Here is a 19725-nt window from a genome sequence, read left to right as displayed (position 1 = left end):
AGGGCTATGCGGAGAGAGCGGGGCAGTGTGATTAGTTTGGGATTGATACAGGGCTATGGGGAGAGAGCGGTGCAGTGGGGTTATTTTGGGGATTGATACAGGGCTATAGGGAGAGAGCGGGACAGTGTGATTAGTTTGGGATGGATACAGGGCTATGGGGAGAGAGTGGGGCAGTGGGATTAGTTTGGGATTGATACAGGGCTATGGGGAGAGCATGAGGCACTGGGATTAGTTTGGGGATTGATACAGGGCTATGGGGAGAGAGTGGGGCAGTGGGATTAGTTTGGGATTGATACAGGGCTATGGGGAGAGAGTGGGACAGTGGATTAGTTTGGGGATTGATACTGGGCTATGGGGAGAGAGAGCCGGGACAGTGGGATTAGTTTGGGATTGATACAGGGCTATGGGGAGAGAGCGGGGCAGTGGGATTAGTTTGGGATTGATACAGGGCTATGGGAGAGAGGGGACAGTGGGATTAGTTTGGGGATTGATACAGGCTTGGGGAGAGAGGGGGGGACAGTGGGATTAGTTTGGGATGGGGATACAGGGCTATGGGAGAGAGCAGGGCAGTGGGATTAGTTTGGGGATTGATACAGGGCTATTGGGAGAGCCCGAGGCACTGGGATTAGTTTGGGGATTGATACAGGGCTATGGGGAGAGAGCGGGGCAGTGGGATTAGTTTGGGATTGATACAGGGCTTTGGGGAGAGAGAGGGCGGGGACAGTGGGATTAGTTTGGGGATTGATACAGGGCTGTGGTGAGAGAGTGGGCAGGGCGGTGGGATTAGTTTGGGGATTGATACAGGGTTATGGGGAGAGAGCGGGGACAGTGGGATTAGTTTGGGGATTGATACAGGCTATGGGAGAGCACGAGGCAGTGGGATTAGTTTGGGGATTGATACAGGGCTATGGGAGAGAGCGGGGCAGTGGGATTAGTTTGGGATTGATACAGGGCTATGGGGAGAGATTGGACAGTGGGATTATTTGGGATTGATACAGGCTATGGGAGAGAGGTGGGACAGTGGGATTAGTTTGGGGATTGATACAGGCTATGGGGAGAGAGCGGGGCAGTGGGATTAGTTTGGGATTGATACAGGGCTATGGGAGAGATTGGACAGTGGGATTAGTTTGGGATTGATACAGGGCTATGGGGAGAGAGCAGGGCAGTGGATTAGTTGGGGAGTGATACAGGGCTATGGGAGAGAGTGGACAGTGGGATTAGTTTGGGATTGATACAGGGTTATGGAGAGAGAGCGGGGACAGTGGGATAAGTTTTGGGATTGATACAGGGCTGTGGTGAGAGAGTGGGACAGTGGGATTAGTTTGGCGATTGATACAGGGCTATTGGGAGAGAGTCGGACAGTGGGATTAGTTTGGCGATTGATACAGGGCTATTGGGAGAGAGTCGGACAGTGGGATTAGTTTGGGGATGATCAGGGCTTTGGGAGAGAGCGGGGACAGTGGGATTAGATTGGGGATTGATACAGGTCTGTGGGGCAGAGAGCTGGCGGACAGAAGGGATTAGTTGGGGATTGATACAGGGCTATGGGTAGAGCGGAGCAGTGGGGATTAGTTTGGGGATTGATACAGGCTGTGGGGAGAGAGCTGGGCAGTGGGATTAGTTTGGGATTGATACAGGGCTGTGGGAGACGAGTGGAGGACAGTGGGATTAGTTTGGGGATTGATACAGGGCTATGGGGAGAGAGCGGGGGGCAGTGGGATTAGATTTGGGGATTGATACAGGGTTATGGGAGAGAGCAGGGCACTGGGATATAGTTTGGATTGATACAGGGCTATGGGGAGAGAGCAGGGCAGTGGAATTAGTTTGGGGATTGATACAGGGCTATGGTGAGAGAGCAGGGCAGTGGGATTAGTTTGGGGATTGATACAGGGCTATGGGGAGAGAGCAGGGACAGTGGGATTAGTTTGGGATTGATACAGGGCTATGGGGAGAGAGCGGGACAGTGGGATTAGTTTGGGGATTGATACAGGGCTATGGGGAGAGAGCGGGGACAGTGGGATTAGTTTGGGGATTGATACAGGGCTATGGGTAGAGCGGAGCAGTGCGATTAGTTTGGGGATTGATACAGGGCTGTGGGAACAGAGTTGGACAGTGGCATTAGTTTGGGGATTGATACAGGGCTGTGGGGAGAGAGTGGGACAGTGGGATTAGTTTGGGGATTGATACAGGGCTTTGGGGAGAGAGAGGGCGGGGCAGTGGGATTAGTTTGGGGATTGATACAGGGCGATGGGGAGAGAGCGGGGCAGTGGGATTAGTTTGGGGATTGATACAGGGTTATGGAGAGAGAGCAGGGCAGTGGGATTAGTTTGGGGATTGATACAGGGCTATGAGGAGAGAGCGGGGACAGTGGGATTAGTTTGGGGATTGATACAGGGCTATGGGGAGAGAGCGGGGCAGTGGGATTAGTTTGGGGATTGATACAGGGCTATGGGAGAGAGTGGGGACAGTGGGATTAGTTTGGGATGATACAGGGCTATGGGGGAGAGAGGGCGGGGCAGAGGGATTAGTTTGGGGATTGATACTGGGCTGTGGCAGAGAGTGGGACAGTGGGATTAGTTTGGGCGATTGATACAGGGCTAATGGGGAGAGAGTGCAGGGGCAGTGGGATTAGTTTGGGTTGATACAGGGCTATGGGGAGAGAGCGGGGCAGTGGGATTAGTTTGGGATTGATACAGGGCTATGGGGGAGAGAGCGGGGCAGTGTGATTAGTTTGGGATTGATACAGGGCTATGGGGAGAGAGCGGGGCAGTGGGATTAGTTTGGGGATTGATACAGGGTTATGGAGAGACTGCAGGGCAGTGGGATTAGTTTGGGATTGATACAGGGTTATGGAGAGAGAGCGGGGACAGTGGGATTAGTTTGGGGATTGATACAGGGCTATGGGGATAACACGAGGCACTGGGATTAGTTTGGGGATTGATACAGGGCTATGGGGAGAGAGCGGGGCAGTGGGATTAGTTTGGGATTGATACCAGGCTATGGGGACAGATTGGGACAGTGGGATTAGTTTGGGGATTGATGCAGGTCTTTGCGGAAAGAGAGGTCGGGGACAGTGGGATTAGTTTGGGGATTGATACAGGGCTATGGGGAGAGAGCGGGGCAGTGGGATTAGTTTGGGATTGATACAGGGCTATGGGGACAGATTGGGACAGTGGGATTAGTTTGGCGATTGATACAGGGCTATGAGGAGAGAGCGGGGCAGTGGGATTAGTTTGGGATTGATACAGGGCTATGGGGACAGATTGGGACAGTGGGATTAGTTTGGGCATTGGATACAGGTCTTTGGGGAGAGAGAGGGCGGGACAGTGGGATTGTTTTGGGGATTGATAACAGTGGCTGTGATGAGAGAGTGGGACAGGGGACTTAGTTTGGTCGATTGATACAGGGCTAGTGGGAAGAGAGCGGGCCGTGGGATTAAGTATTGGGGATTGATTACAGGGTTTTGGAGAGAGAGGCGGGACAGTGGGATTAGTTTTGGCCAGGGTCAAGGATGTCACTGAACGGCTGCAGGGCATCCCGAAGGAAGACGGTGAACAAACAGAGATCGTGGTTCACATTGGTACCAACAACATAGGTAGAAAGAGGGATGAGGTCCTACAATGGGAATTTAAGGAACTCGGCAGCAGGTTGAAAAGCAGGACCTCAAAGGTTGTAATCTTTGGATACCCCCAGTCCCAGTGCCAGTGAGTGTAGGAATAGCCGAATAGAGCAGATGAATGCGTAGCTGAAGAGTTGGTGCAGGAAGGAGGGCATTTAGCTTCCTGGATCACTGGGTCTGGTTCTGGGGAAGGTGGGACCTGTACAAGTCCGACGGGTTGCACTTGAACCGGAACGGGACCAATATCCTTGCGGGGGCGGGGGGGGTGGGGTGGGGAGGTTTGCTAGTGCTGTTGGTGGGGGTTTCAACTAATTTGGCAGGAGGGTGGGATATGGAGTGGAAGTATAGTAGGGGGTGATGCACAGAGAAGAAAAACCATGTCAGTCCAAAAGGCAGAGCGTATATAAAGTTAAGACACAAGGGAGCATGGCGAGGCTGGATGGCATTTATTTTAATACAAGGAGTCTTGCATGTAAGGCAGATGAGTTGAGAGTGTTGATAAACACATGGAGATATGATATCATTGCTACCACGGAGACATGGTTGAGGAAGGGGCAGGACTGGCAGCTCAATATTCCAGGGTATAGAATCTTCAGGCAAGACAGGAGGGGAGGGGTGTAAAAAAGGTGGGGTCGCAATATTGATCAAGGAGTCAATTACTACAATAAAGGAGGGATGAAATCTTAAAAGTTCCTCAAATGAGGTCATTTGGGTAGAACTTAAAAACAAAAAAGGGGGCAATCACACTGCCAGGAGTGTACTATAGACCTTCCAATGGCCAGGGAGAGATAGAACGGCAGATATATAGGCAAGTTTCAAAGAAGTGTAAATAGGGGATTTCGACTTCCCCAATATTAACTGGGATAGACAAAGTGTGAAAGGCTTAGAGGGGATAGAATTCTTAAAATGTATCCAGGAGAGCTTTTTAAGCTAACACATTGAAAGTCCTACAAGAGGGGACAGTGCTGGACCTAATTTTAGGGAATGAAGCCAGGCAAGTGGTAGAAGCATCAGTGGGGGAGCATTTCGTTGATAGTGACCATAACTCACTAAGATTTAAGGTAGTTACGGAAAAAGACAAAGATGGACCAAAATTAAAAGGTTCAGAATTGGGGGAAGGCTGATTTTAATATGATAAGACAGGATCTGGCCAAAGTGGACTAGGAGTAGCTACTTGTAGGTAAATCTACATTAGAGCAATGGGAGTCATTCAAAAAGGAAAGAGAGAGAGTGCAGGGCCAACATGTTCCTGTAAAGGTGAAGGGTGGGACCAACAAGTCCAAAGAACCCTGGATGTTCAGGAATGTACAGGGTTGGATAAAGAAAAAAAGGGAAGCTTATGGGAGATACCAAGGGCTCAAAACAGCGAAAGCCCTAGAGGAATATAGAAAATGCTCCCCCACTGATGCTTCTACCATTTGTCTGGCTTCATTCCCTAAAGTGCAGGGGTTACTTGGGAGAGCGAAGAGGGGTCATGAAAAAACACTGGCTGGTAAAATAAAGGAAAATCCAAAGGTGTTTTATAAGTATATTAGGGGCAAGAGAATAACCAGGGAAAAAGTAGGGCCCATTAGGGACCAAAGTGGCAATCTGTGTGAGGAGCCAGAGGATGTAGGTGAGGTTTTAAATGAGTACTTTGCATCTGTATTCACTATAGAGAATGACGATATAGGTATAGAAATCAGGAACAAAATAGCATTGAGAGGGAGGAGGTATTAGTGGTTTTAGCAGGCTTAAAGTGGATAAATCCCCAGGCCCAGATGAGATGTATCCCAGGCTGCTGTGGGAGGCAAGGGAAGGGATTGCTGGGGCCCTGACATTAATTTTCAATTCCTCTCTGGCCACAGGAGAGGGGCCAGAGGACTGGGGGACAGCTAATGTGATACTATTATTCAAGAAGGGTGGTAGGGATAAACCAGGGAACTAAAGGCCAGTGAGTCTAAAATCAATGGTAGGGAAACTTTTGGAAACAATTCTGAGACAGAATTAATCTCCACTTGGAGAGACAAGGATTAATCAGGGATAGTCAGCATGGCTTTGTCGGGGGAGATCATGTCTAACAAATTGGATTGAATTTTGAGGAGGTGACTAGGTGTATAGATGAGGCTAATGCAGTTGATATAGTATACATGGACTTCAGTAAGGCTTTTGACAATGTCTCACAAGGGAGACTGGTCAAGAAGGTAAAAACCCATGGGATCCAGGGCAATTTGACACATTGGATCCAAAATTGGCATGGTGGCAGGAGGCAGAGGGTAATGGTCAAAGGTTGTTTTTGTAACTGGAAGCCTGTGCCCAGTGGTGTGCCGCAGGGTTTGGTGCTGGGTCCCTTGCAGTTTGTAGTGAACATTAATGATCTAGACATGAATGTAGGAGGTATGATCAATAAGTTCGCAAATGACACAAAAATTGGTGGTAAATAGCGAGGAAGAAAGCCTTAGACTGCATGATGATAGAGACAGGCTAGTCAGATAGGCAGAACAGTGGCAAATGGAATTTAATCCTGATACGTGCATATGGGATACGTGCCTTTATTAGTCGAAGCATTAAATATAAGAGCAGGGAGGTTATGATGGTGTATAAAACGTTAGTTAAGCCACATCTGGAGTACTGTGTGCAGTTCTAGTCGCCACACTAAAGGAAGGATGTGATTGCACTGGAGAGGGTGCAGATGGGGTTCACCAGGATGTTGCCTGGGCTGGGGCGTTTCAGATACGAAGAGAGACTAGATACGCTGGGGTTGTTTTCCTTAGAGCAGAGAAGGCTGAGGTGGGGGGACCTGATTGAGGTGTACAAAATTATGAGGGGCATAGATAGGAAGAAACTTTTCCCCTTAGTGGAGGGGTCAATAACCAGGGGGCATAGATTTAAGGTAAGGGGCAGGAGATTTAGAGGGGATTTGAGGAGAAGATTTTTCACGCAGAGTTGGGGGGGGATTGGTATCTGGAACTCTCTGCCTGAGGGGGTGGTAGAGGTGGGAACCCTCGCAACATATTAAGAAGTATTTAGGTGAACACTTGAAATGCCACAGCATATAAAGGTTACAGACCAAGCACTGGAAAATGGGGTTAGAGTAGATAGCGACTTGATGACCGGCGTGGACATGATGGGCTGAAGGGCTTCTTTCTGTGCTGTAAAACTCTATGACTCAACTCGGCTTCTCAGCCTGGTGGGACTGCCTGTAGTCCCAACAATGGCCACCATTCCCAGTGGTGCTGCTTGGACTATAGAGCTGCTGGCCATCCAATTGGCTGGCAGCTCTCTAGGGCAGAACTTTCTCCCAAGGAAGGGTGGGGTGGCGTCCCACCCTCAACCACTCAATGCTGCTCCCAATGTAAATTGTTGCAGGGTAGCCAACAGGGTTTTGGGTGGGCTCCCCCAATTTCTTAGACAATGGGGCACGGACTATGGTACCCTGTTCAGCCCAGCTCCTACTGTCTTATTCTCTCTCCCGTTACACACTATTAGTTTTCTGGGTGAAGGGCTTCTTACCACGATTGATACACAATGTAAAAGGTAGCAATATTTATGACTGCGTTAGGATCACTATTTACCTGCTTGCTCCGGTAGAATCCTCTCTTATCGCAGTTTGGGATGTAGATGTCCTCTGGGCTACGGAAAAACTCTGGCTTCAGATCCTGCAGAATGGATTCCATTTCCCTGCGACATGGGCCCTACACACAAACAAAAAATAGGTTAAAATCCAAAGTCAGGCATGTGGAAAAGACTCATTTGTCTATCAAATTCCAACCCTACCTTACTCCAACTCTTCCACTGCATCCCATCCATCTCATGCTCTTTGACCCACTGAAGCCTCTCCCACCACCCAACTACATTTTGAACAGCCTCCAGGAAGGTTATCTCCACATACAGTATATTATTCCAAATGGTCAGAGTAAAATGTTTTTCAACAAGCTATTATTTTTCACTTAATTTAAATGCATGTCTTTGTCCTACTGTCTGACTGACCTTAAAAACCTTATCTGTCCCAGTTGATATTTCAGTAAGGTCCATCTAAACCAACATCTTATCTTGACTTGAAGGTCATTGCCTGGTGGACTGGAGGAAGTTGGTGCAGATTTACTGTCTTTCTCGTGACACTGACCCTACTGCCTTAATGCCCTCAACACATGAAAGAGCTTCAGATATGGGCCCAGTCTGCCTTGCCATTACAAGCACCCTCTGAGACAGCAGCTACCCTGAGACGAGAATCACTTCAGGCCTGAGGCTTAGTGGAGTCATCCCCATTTTGCAAGGGGAATGGAATATAAAAGTAGGGCAGTTTTCCTGCAGCTGTACAGGGCTTTGATGAGACCACATCTGGAATATTATATAGAGTTTTGGACCCTTTATTTTAAAAAAAGATACAATTGTGTTAGGAGCAGTACAGAGAAGGTTCACTTGATTCATTCCTGGATGAAGAACTTATCTTATGAAGACAGGTTGAGTCTATGTCCATTGGAGTTTAGAAGAATGAGAGGTGATCTTATTGAAGATCCTGAGGGGATCTGATAGGGTGGATACCAGGAGGATGTTTCCACTTGTGGGAGAGACTGGAACCAGGGGACAGAGTTGAAGAATAAGAGGTTTACTGTTTAAGACGGAGATGAGGAGAATTTCTTTCTCTCAGAGGGTCGTTAGTCTGTGGAATTCTCTTTCCTAGGAAGCAGTGGAGGCTGGGTCATTGAATTTATTCCTGGCAGAGGTAGACAGATTTCCGATAGACAAGGGAGTCACGGGTTATGTGGGGCTGACAGGAAAGTGGAGCTGAGACCACAGACAGATCAGCCATGATCTTATTGAATGGCAGAGCAAGCTCGAAGGAGCAGAAATAGGCCATTCAGCCCTACATTCTTATGTTCCCAACACCCCCATTACTCAACCTCATCATTCTCAGTGAGAACTTCATCAAAGTAGAAAATCAGGAGCAACAGCAATTCAGTTAACTGGTAGTTTTAGGAGAGTGAACATTTCTTACCACCTCATGATTCAGTGTTTGCTTAATGCGGAAACATATTTCATAGAGTCATTTACAGACAGTCATATTTGGCCATGTAGTGTTCAGTGTTAGCTCCTCTCTGTACTTGGTTTTTAGAATTGAATGATGGGGAGAGGAAGAGGATTCTGATTTATGAACAGAAGGTTTTTTTTGCACATTAAAGAGACTTTGAGGGGACTTGGGCACTTGTCAGTAGGTCAGGAGTGGTGGGTAGAAGAGGAGATGTTATTTAATATGTCAACTTATATTTATTGAAAGCACTGGACTATCCATTGTGGCTACTTTTCACTGGATTCTACTGTCCCGATTTCCATTTTTCCCTCCCTACACATTATCATATTGTGGAGTTGGTGGGGTATGTCTCCCTCCCACTAACCAGTCAGCATCGCCTACAGATTCTGCAATTAGAAAGACTTTCTTCATTGCAATGTTATGTAGTGCTCAGCGATGATTCTGGAGACTCCCACTGGGTCATACTGGAGAACCTCACCTGATTTTTCCAACCACAACGAAATTGAGACTCCCACTCATCTGCTCTACCACACTTCTTCAATGCCACAGGCCTCATTGTCTCTGCCTACCCATAGAAGCTTTACATGAGTCATCAGCTACAACAAGGAATAGACCCGATCGCCAGACAGGAATTTGGATGCATATGCAAGTTCAGAGGGCTGCTATGGTGAATCATTCCCTTTTACCCACTCTGTGCCCTGTACATGTACAGGCGCTGACACGGAGACACATATGCTAGAATTAACAGTTAGAACTATTAGGCTCACATCTACAATTGAATTTTCGGCATTGCGCACTAATTGGTTGTCATTTTTCCTCCATTACAATGCTTCAAAAAAAGGGTACTTACAGCAAGTCCTCGTTTTAAGTCGCTTCGCTTTAAAGCCATGCAGTTTCCCCGATTTGCGTCTTCAGTTTCGATTTAACCTTGTTTTGCGTCATTGCGCATTGTTTGGCGCCATTTTGCGCTGCTTCGCATCAAAGTGACGTTGGATCCCATGACCCAATCGGCACCATTCTCAAGCAAGTGCAACTGGAGGCACTCGCTTGCATGTAAGTGAGCTGCGATAATTTTTTCAAAAACTCTGAAGCAAGGTTCTCAACAAAGAATACCCAATTAACTAAACATTTTTTTTGCAAGGAAGAAATTGAAGCCAGGGCTGCTCGTTTCTGTGTAGAAAAGGCCCATTTCTTCACTCTGCAAGCTGATCTTAATTTTGGAAGCCCAGATTCATCTGCTGTGGAGCTTTACATTGGGTGAGGCACAGAAGCCATTTGGAAGTCAGAGAGAGAGAGAGAGAGAGAGAGAGAGAGAGAGAAAGAGAGGCATTTGCTATTGCACACAGGTAAAATTGCTTTCCCTTTTTCAGGGCTTGTTTAGGTGAAAAATACAGGGTGCAGTACTCACCCTTCAGGAGGCTGACTTTGCAATGGTCTGATTCAGTTTGGAGACCCCAAGTCTGGCCTTTGTTCAACTCTGCAGGTGAGGCCATTTTAAAGACAGTGAGAGAGCCCAGCTTCAAGGTATTGATCACTCAAAGCCAGCCGCCTTCACTGAAACGCTTTAGGGATGTCCTCAAAGCAACCCTGAAGAGGTCAAACATCTCCATGATGATTGATCAAAACGGGAGAAGGTTCATTCGGGAAGGCACCAAACACAAGGTGACTTCGGTGGGAGAGGTGAAGTCAAGGTGTTGGGGAGGGAGTGCAAAAACTTCCAAACAACTCATCTACCTGACCCTCCAAGCAACACCTGCCCCACATGTGGCAGAATCTGCAGATTATGCACTGGATTTATCAGCCACCTCAGAACCCATTGAACCGGAGCGGAAGCAAGTCATCCTCCATCCTGAGAGACTGCCCTAAGAGAGATACCGACTGGTGAGTGTTGCCTAATTTGAAAATATACGGTATTTCTTTTATGTTTAATGATTTATTTCATTCTACAAGTTATTTCAGCTAGGAATATAGTGCTGCACATGTACAAGTTGAAATACTGTACCATACACTTGGCATTCCCTAACCAGAAAAACCAAAGGAGCCTAACTCCAGCTTTAACATCGACTGCTATGGGAACCCATAAGTCACTTAAAGTTGTTTAGCTTAAAGTTGCTATTTTCAGGAATGCAACTACAACTTTAAGTGAGGACTTATTGCAATTGGCTGTCAAGTGTTTTGGGATGCCCAGAGGTGTTGAAAGGCGCTGTAGAAAGGCAAGCTCTTTCTCTGCATATTTAAAGTGTGGCGTTGGACACGATTCTCACCCTAAATATCGATTGTTGTCCACAAGCACTCATTCAATTCACAAGCCGCAAATCTGCTAGCTGAGAGCTGATCAGGCATTCAGAACGAACATGCCACTGCCTCATTTGAGATTACAGGACAGAACTGTTCTTTACACTAACCTGACCTTTGACAGTTTAAACCCGTGAACCAAACTGCTCTTAACTGTAAGCTCTCCTGGGCAGGAATTCAACGTACTTTAAACTTGCTGGAATGCAATCTATTCCCCAAACCTGGCACTTACATATTCAGAATCTGCCACAGGTGTGGTGACAACTGGAGGGTTGGAAGGGTTCACTATGGTGGGCACAGTTCCCTTTGAAAGGCGATTTCCTCGATGAGGTTTCAGTGCCAAATGCTGGCTAGGATTTTCTAGCCGCATTCCATGGTTTTTGCCACCGTGCTCTCTCTTTGCCACGGAATATTTCTCCTCACCATCCAGGGGCTTTCCTGCAGGAATATGAACAGATCAGGTCAGGTAGAGGGCCAGGATTCACTCCTATTCAATGCAAAGAATACATAGGTTTCTAATTCGATTTAGCACAATTGCCTCATGCAGCCCACATCAACATACTCCATAGCACAAAAGGCACCAGTCACATCACTGCAGCAAACTCCTGTTTCGGAGTATATCACTTGGTTGTGATGGAGCCAGAACTGCAGTCAGTGCCCCTGGATTGGGAGGGAAGAAATTTTTAAAAAAAATCAACTTCTGCTGCTTTGGTTATGAATCCCATGTCAACACAACAGTTGCAAACCTCTGCTGCAGTTCCATTAAAAGCCTTTGCAAAAAGCACACAAATCATTTCAGTTTAGCAGTGAACGAATGCCACCTTCTCTATTAGGACAGGTCTGCTTCTTTTGCACTACCAGTTCTTGTCAGCAGAGGGAGCTCAGTGGATTCAGTCTCGAGTGGAGCTAACTTATTGGCCCAAATCTTCTGGTCTCCGGATCGTCCGAGATAGGATGTACGTTGGGAGATGCACGTCAGGACCCTGCAGAGGTCCTGACACACAGACATATGCAGAAATTACCCTGATTCCCGCTGCCCAGGACCTTCCACAAATGTTTCCGACCTTGAGGTCAGGGCAGAGGCTTGGGCCAGATATACAGGACTTACCCGGATACTTACCATGGAAATGTTAGATAGTTTAATACCTGGTCTAACAGCTAGTTAACTCAACTAAACACCATAATCGACACCCCCTCCCCAATCGCCCAACACCCGACAACCCCCCCCCAACACCCACTCATTCATTCACTCACCCACACTCATTCGTTAAAAGACTTGAGACTTTTAAAAACTTACCTGAATAAGGCAGCTGTCGCAAAAAAGGGGGCGTCTTCTCTTTCCCCCCCCCACCCGACTCTAAGCTTGCTGGACTTACCCCGGAGATGCTGCACTGCCCATTTTCTGCTTCAACCGGGATCGGAAGATACGGCTGAAAATGTTTAGTCTCATTGGGTCAGAGATAACTTTGCGCCCAGCATTGCCGCTGCCCGGAAGATTGAGGCCAATGTTTTCTGTAAGAATGCATGTCACCTGTGGCCCAGTGGGTAACGCACTCAGCTACAAGTCAAAAGGTGATAAGTTCAAGTCCCACTCCGGAGACTTGAGCACAAAATCCAGGCTGACCCTCCTGTGCAGTACTGAGGGAACGCTTCAATATCAGAGGTGCTGTCTTTCAGATGAGGCATTACACTGAGCTCTTCCCCTGTCTGCCCTCTCCGGTGAGGATAAAAGATCCCATGGCGCTATGTTGAAGAGTAGGAAAGTTTCACCCTGTGTCCTGATCAATATTTAACCCTCAGTTAACAATCATTAAAAGAAGCCAGTAATGCTGCTCATGGAATCTTCCTGCACACAAATTGGCTACTACCTGCGTTACAATGGTAATTATACTTAAAAAAAAACACTCCATTGGGGTGCCCGGAGGTCATGAAAAGCATTATATAAAAACAAATCTTGCCTTTAAACAGAAACATAACTACTTTAGCATGCCTGAAGTCATTGCCTGGACATGCAATATCTTGAATACCTCCCTGCATCCACACAGTGTCAAAATTACATCTCACTGAACGCTTACTCATTTTTTTTCAAGCAGGGCTCCAAGACTGTAGAATTCCTCACTCCCTTTAACCTCTCCTATGGCTACAATCTGCAGCTTTGAAAAGAAAACCTTCCTCTCTCAACACTTTTTTTCCCTCCTATCCTGAAGGCACCACCTCTTCACAGCTGCCAGCCATTCTTGGGCACCTTACCCAGTGCCCACACTTCATGTGATAGTGAGTGTGGACAGGAGATTGGAGGGGGAAGACAAAGTCGAGCCCCATCCCCTGCTCCTCATCAATAAAGCTGCAACTTGTTAATATTCACATACACGGTGCTGTCCCTGCACTGTCCCTGGGTTCCTTCATTTAAAAGAAACCTTCAAACATTGACTCTGGTCGTGCTAACATGCACATCTTTAAACTGGCTTCTCTCCCCCCACTGACTCTGTGCTTTGGCTGGTTCATATTGCACAGAAACAGTTGAATGGTCTGATAGAACTTGAAGGGAATCATTTCACGCTGACTATGAAATTGACTGCATACATTCACCTCAAGGAGAACCCCTGCCGATTTTAGCTCATTCTGTACAGTCGTTGACTCACCCGTGAGCTGAACCTGGTTCCTCCGCTTCAGGCTGCGACATATGCCCCGGCCATGCAGCAGCGCCTGGAGCGGTGCCTTGTCCCCGCTGCGGGGAACACACCTGAGGCCAGAAGCACAACTCTCAGTGTAAACCCCGCACGCTGCTCCCTCCGCCAGCGCGCATGTCAAGCAGCAGCCACAGCCGGACTCTCTCACCAGCTCACAGCCCCTGGGGGGGTGGCAGGCAGACATAGCCTTCTCATTACACGGGGCACACTCGATCATCGCCCCCAGTGCACCCAGCTGACTGGGCAGCCCGAAGCAAGCGAGCAGTACGCAGATCCTGAGCATTGTTTGCAGCAGCTTGACTCGCTCCACAACATTGCCCAGCTTGCTAGTCCCCCCCTTTTTAAATAGGCAAGCAGGGCCAGGCCCCGGAACCTGGATAATAGGTAAGCAATCAGTGAAATGACACAGGGGGTGGGAGGATGAGTCCTCAGTGTGACAGGAGCCCCCTTCTTCCCCGCCCCTAGAGCTTGTGAATAGGGTGCCCAATAGGCAGTCAAGTGCACGCAAAAAAAAAAGTTTACTGTTTGCTTTTTAACTTTTCATATTTGGTTTGAGAGGCATGTGTTATTTGCCGTTGATAAGTGTTTTTAGATGGGGATTTTTGTTCATGTCTATTTCTTGTAGATACGCATTTTGCTTTGCAAATAATTTTCGTAGATAAGTATTTGAGAATATAATTATTTCTTGTCGATAATTATTTCTTGTAAATACATATTTCTTGCAGATAAGTATAAGTATTCCTTGTAGAGAAGTATTTGGGAATACAAACATTTCTTATAAGTATTGTTCATAAAATAATTATTTCTTGTCAATAAGTTTCTATTTGTTAATAATTTGTTTTATAGGTATTTATTTCTTATGGGTCAGAGTTTTCACAGATAAGACTTTTTAAAAATTCATTCTCAGGTTGTGGGCAGCCCTTGGAAAGTCAGCATTTGTTGCCCACCCCTAATTTTCCTGGAGAAGATGGTGAACCAATGCAGTCCATGAGGTGAAAGGTGTTCCCATAGTGCTATTAGTACGTTAGGGAGGGAGTTGCAGGATTTTGACCCAACAACAGTGAAGAAACGGCGATATATTTCCAAGTCAGGATGGTGAGTGACTGCCCTTGTCCTAGATGGTAGAGGTCAAGGGTTTGGAAGGTGCTGTCTAAGGACCCTTGGTGAGTTGCTGCAGTGCATCTTGTAGATGGTACACCCTGCTGCTACTGTGTGTTGGTGATGGAGGGAGTGAATGTTTAAGTTGGTGGATGGGGTGCCAAAGCAAGCGAGCTGCTTTGTCCTGGATGGTGTCGAGCTTCTTGAGTGTTGTTGGAGCTGCACTCATCCAGGCAAGTGAAGAGTACTCCTGACTTGTGCCTTGTAGATGGTGGACAGGCATTAGGGAGTCAGGAGGTGAGTTGCTTGCCACAGAATAATGTAGATAACTTTTTTATACATAGATATGTACCTTTTGTAGATCAGTATTTTTATATTCTTAAAACAACAAATAAAGTATTCCATAGCTGCGAGTTTTCATTGTCCTGGTAATAGTGGATATTGCTGCAAATCTTAACAATAACATGGCAAACATTAAATCTTCACTCCATTTGGTGTGTTCTGCTCCTGGCTTCAGCCACCAACCCCATCCCTTTCTCTGGTCACTCTTTCAGGATGAACCAGGCCATTTGTAACCGTGGCATGCTATTTGACCCTGAGCTGATCTTCCAACCCCATGATCTCTCCACCAGCAAGAGTGCCTACTTCCAGCTCCGTAATATTGCCTTCCTCAGCTCACCTGCTGCTGAAACCCTCATTCATGCCTTTGTTTCTTCCAGACTTGACTATGCCAATGCACTCCTTGCTGACCTCCAACATTCTACCCTCCATAAACTGTAGCTCATCCAATACTCTGCTGCCTGTATTCTGACTCACACCAAGTCCCCATTCACCTATCACCCCCCACTGTGCTCACTGACCTACATTGGCTCCTGGTCCACCAACACCCCGATTTTAAAATCCTCATCCTTGTTTTTTAAATCCTTCTGCTCTATCTAAATTTGTAACCCCCTACAGCTCTAAAAGAGCTCTGTGCTCCTCCGATTGTGGTCTCTTGAACAAATCAATTTCCTTTGACCTGGCATTTACAGATGTGCCTTCAGTGTGTACGCCTTAAGCTTTGGAATTCTGCACCCCCCCCCCACCCCTCCCCCCACATCAAATCTCTCTGCCACTTCTTCACTCCTTCATAAAGAAGCTGCTGTAAACCTACCTCTTTTGCCAACTGTTTGGTCATCTGTCCCAATGGTTTAGTGTCAGTTTTTGTCTGATTCCATTCCTGTGAAGTGAGGTAGGTGCTATACAAATGCAAGTTGTTGTTGGCTCACACAGCCAGATTTTACCTGTTCTTAACAGTAAAATAATAGAAACTCTCCCAAGTGCTGTGGAAATCCTTACTTCCTGCGAATGTTGCAATTATCCTGCTATACAGGGTTCTAGCAATGCCAGGAGTTGTTGCATTAGGTGTGAGGCAGGGCAGTGAGCTCCTTTATGCTTCTTTAGTGTCATGTCATTGGACTCGGGGACACACAGCTCCCTAGCAGTGCACTGATTCCCTCTGCTTTTTATTTTTTTGTAGCTATGGATCAATTTCTGCAACCAAATTTCTTACTAAACTGACTTCACATTGTATAAATACCTGTACTTTGGAATAACAAGGTGAGAAAGCCCAGAAGCTTGCAGGCTGTTGTGCAAGAGTACTGAGTCCTGTCTTAAATTCAAATACAATTAGGACGATAGAGGTCAAGGACAAGCTGGGTATATCGGGGTGAGATCGAACACAGTGGCTTCTTCCATTTAACTGCCTTTCTCAGACATGATACTGCAGCTCCATTTTGCTTCAGTGCCCCCTTTCTTTATCTGAGTTACATTGCCCTTTGGCAAGTTGCGTTTGGGGGCCAAACATACTTGATGCCTGTAAGTCAGTGATGGGCAACCGAGGCTAGTGAGTGCTCCTTCATCTCAATGGGCTGCAAGATTGAAATTGGGCATGTGCACTAACCATGACCCCATGAATAAGATTAAACACATTTAATACACGCCGAATATTCCACAATAAGTTACAGAGAATGCTTAATCATTCATATATTAATAAAACTGTCACAAACTCTAATAGTAAAAACAAAAGAAATATTTTCGCTTACCTTACTTATATCACACCTCAGTGTGACATGTGCTTGGATCTGTCCTCCACAAGCTTTCTTAGATTAGGACTCGGGGATGTGCATACGCTTCATAATTCGGCACTGAGCTTTCCATCCGTTAGTCTGTTCCGCTTCTTGCATTTGATGTGTCCCACAACAGGAAAAGTCTGCCCGCCTGCAGCACTTTGATTGGATGCAGAGGGAGCGCACAGCTCTCACAGTGGATGTCGTGTGCAATCAGCACACACCTCGCTTCACATGCCCTTGCTTTGCGTGCGTATCACTTTAGTAATACCGGTAGGAAAGAAACTACCCGGACAGAGACCAGCGGAACCTGGAAACCCTGCGTGTGGGCAACGGTCTACAAAATGTCTTGCAGGCCATACTCAGAACCTGGATGGGCTGCATGTGGGCTGTGGGCCACAGGTTTGCCACCATTGCTGTAAGTCATGTAAAATCCTTTTTACACTTCCTGTGGTGGACGAATCCAGCACAGCAGACTGCTGTTGCTCAATAGGCAGAGCACAGTTATGGAAATCGATTTCTCTTGGCAATCTGATAGAGAGAAAATAACTGATTCTTCAAGGGAAAAGATGTTAATCACAATATTTCTCACTGAAAGAATACAAACAGCAGCCATTTCTCGTCAGTATATTGCACCTCTGCTTGGGAAAAAAGAACATCTCAAGAGAAGCTGGACAAGGCATGAAGCTGTGATTTTATTTTTGAAGGCAATCCTCTGTATTTTGTGAACGTTTATATCAGGGGCCACCGAATAAATTGGAAATGTTACATCTTTGATAGTGGGATTCAGTGGTGTCACTGAAAGGACATTGTCCTCATGCTCAAAATCTACACACTAATGCAATTCACACATAACCCCTCGAGCTTATTCCGCCATTCACTTAACTCATGGCTAATGTAGACCTGAACTCGACTACCAACCATCTTGGTATGGTAACTTTAATAACCGAATTCAACAAACATTTAGCAATCTGGGTTTGAAAGCTCCAATACACCCCCAGGCACAAACAGCCTTAAAACCTGAGCTCAAGTTCTGAGGAAACGTGTCCTTGTTCTGGAGTTCCCGCATTCAACAAAAGAATGAGAAAGAATTATTCAGTCTACCCTGTTCCTTCAAAACGTCCACAAACCATTTTAACTCCACGAACAACAGTAGATGGTGACCAATTTGGCAATTAATTGCAAGCAATATTTTCTGAATGCCTCAATCTCTTCTCCATTCAATCCACAGGGTGGCGGTCCAATCCGTGAATCAGTGTGAAACAAAATATCCCACTGAGAGAAAAACTCTGAAACAACTGTTGCTCAAGATTCACTCTCAGCAATGCTGCAGTGCACAGTCATCGGACGGGGGTCTGTGTCTGTGACTCACGCACACACAGTCATGGGACGGGGGTCTGTGTCTGTGACTCACGCACACACAGTCATGGGACGGGTGTCTGTGTCTGTGATTCTCACACACACAGTGATCGGACAGGGGTCTGTGTCTGTGATTCTCACACACACAGTCATGGGACGGGGGTCTGTGTCTGTGATTCTCACACACAGTCATGGGACGGGGGTCTGTGTCTGTGATTCTCACACACACATTCATCGGACGGGGGTCTGTGTCTGTGATTCTCACACACAGTCATGGGACGGGGGTCTGTGTCTGTGATTCTCACACACACAGTCACGGGACGGGGGTCTGTGTCTGTGATTCTCACACACACAGTCATCGGACGGGGGTCTGTGTCTGTGATTCTCACACACACAGTCATGGGACGGGGGTCTGTGTCTGTGGTTCTCACACACACAGTCATGGGACAGGGGTCAGTGTCTGTGGTTCTCATACACACAGTCATGGGACGGGGGTCTGTGTCTGTGATTCTCACTCATACAGTCATGGGACAGGGGTCTGTGCTGTGAGTCTGACACACACAATGATGGGACGGGGGTCTGTGTCTGTGATTCTCACTCACACTCCGATTGGGCGGGGGTCAGTGTCTGTGACTCACGCACACACAATCATGGGACAGGGGTCTGTGTCTGTGACTCACGCACACTCCGATGGGACGGGGGTCAGTGTCTGTGACTCACGCACACACAGTCATGGGACGGGGGTCTGTGTCTGTGATTCTCACTCACACTCTGATGGGACGGGGGTCTGTGTCTGTGATTCTCACACACACAGTCATGGGACGGGGGTCTGTGTCTGTGATTCTCACTCACATTCCGATGGGACGGGGGTCTGTGTCTGTGTCTGTGACTCACGCACACACAGTCATGGGACGGGGGTCTGTGTCTGTGATTCTCACTCGCACTCCGATGGGACAGGGGTCAGTGTCTGTGACTCACTCACACGCAGTCGTGGGACGGGGGTCTGTGTCTGTGATTCTCACTCACATTCCGATGGGACAGGGGTCTGTGTCTGACTCACGCGCACACAGTCATGGGACGGGGGTCTATGTCTGTGATTCTCACTCACACACAGTCATGGGACGGGGGTCTGTGTCTGTGACTCACTCACACACAGTCATCGGACGGGGGTCTGTGTCTGTGATTCTCACTCACGCAGTCATGGCACGGGCGTCAGTGTCTGTGACTCACGCGCACACAGTGATGGGACGGGGGTCTGTGTCTGTGACTCACCCACACACTGTCATGGGACGGGGGTCTGTGTCTGTGATTCTCACTCACACAGTCATGGGACGGGCGTCAGTGTCTGTGACTCACGCACACGCAGTGATGGGACGGGGGTCTGTGTCTGTGATTCTCACTCACACTCCGATGGGACGGGGGTCTGTGTCTGTGATTCTCACTCACACTCCGATGGGACGGGGGTCAGTGTCTGTGACTCACGCACACTCCGATGGGACGGGGGTCTGTGTCTGTGATTCTCACTCACACTCCGATGGGACGGGG

The 19725-nt window shown here is 47.4% G+C and overlaps 1 protein-coding gene across 1 annotated transcript in view; it reads right to left on the bottom strand.

Annotated features, from left to right (window-relative positions):
• The window catches only part of LOC121273201 (insulin-like growth factor-binding protein 5), a 633250-nt gene extending 619302 nt beyond the window's left edge, over positions 1 to 13948 (bottom strand). The window contains exons 1-3 of the mRNA XM_041180194.1: positions 13568 to 13948; positions 11158 to 11363; positions 7174 to 7293 (exon numbers count right to left, since the gene is read on the bottom strand). Coding sequence (XP_041036128.1) covers positions 7174 to 7293; positions 11158 to 11363; positions 13568 to 13898 — 657 coding nt within the window. The 5' untranslated portion in view covers positions 13899 to 13948. The remainder of the gene's footprint in view (positions 1 to 7173; positions 7294 to 11157; positions 11364 to 13567) is intronic.
• Between the last annotated feature and the right edge of the window lie 5777 nt (positions 13949 to 19725).

Source organism: Carcharodon carcharias, chromosome X (assembly GCF_017639515.1).
Source record: "Carcharodon carcharias isolate sCarCar2 chromosome X, sCarCar2.pri, whole genome shotgun sequence".
Taxonomy (NCBI): domain Eukaryota; kingdom Metazoa; phylum Chordata; class Chondrichthyes; order Lamniformes; family Lamnidae; genus Carcharodon; species Carcharodon carcharias.
Note: the sequence above shows the minus strand (reverse complement) of the source record. Positions and strands in the feature narration are given on the sequence as shown.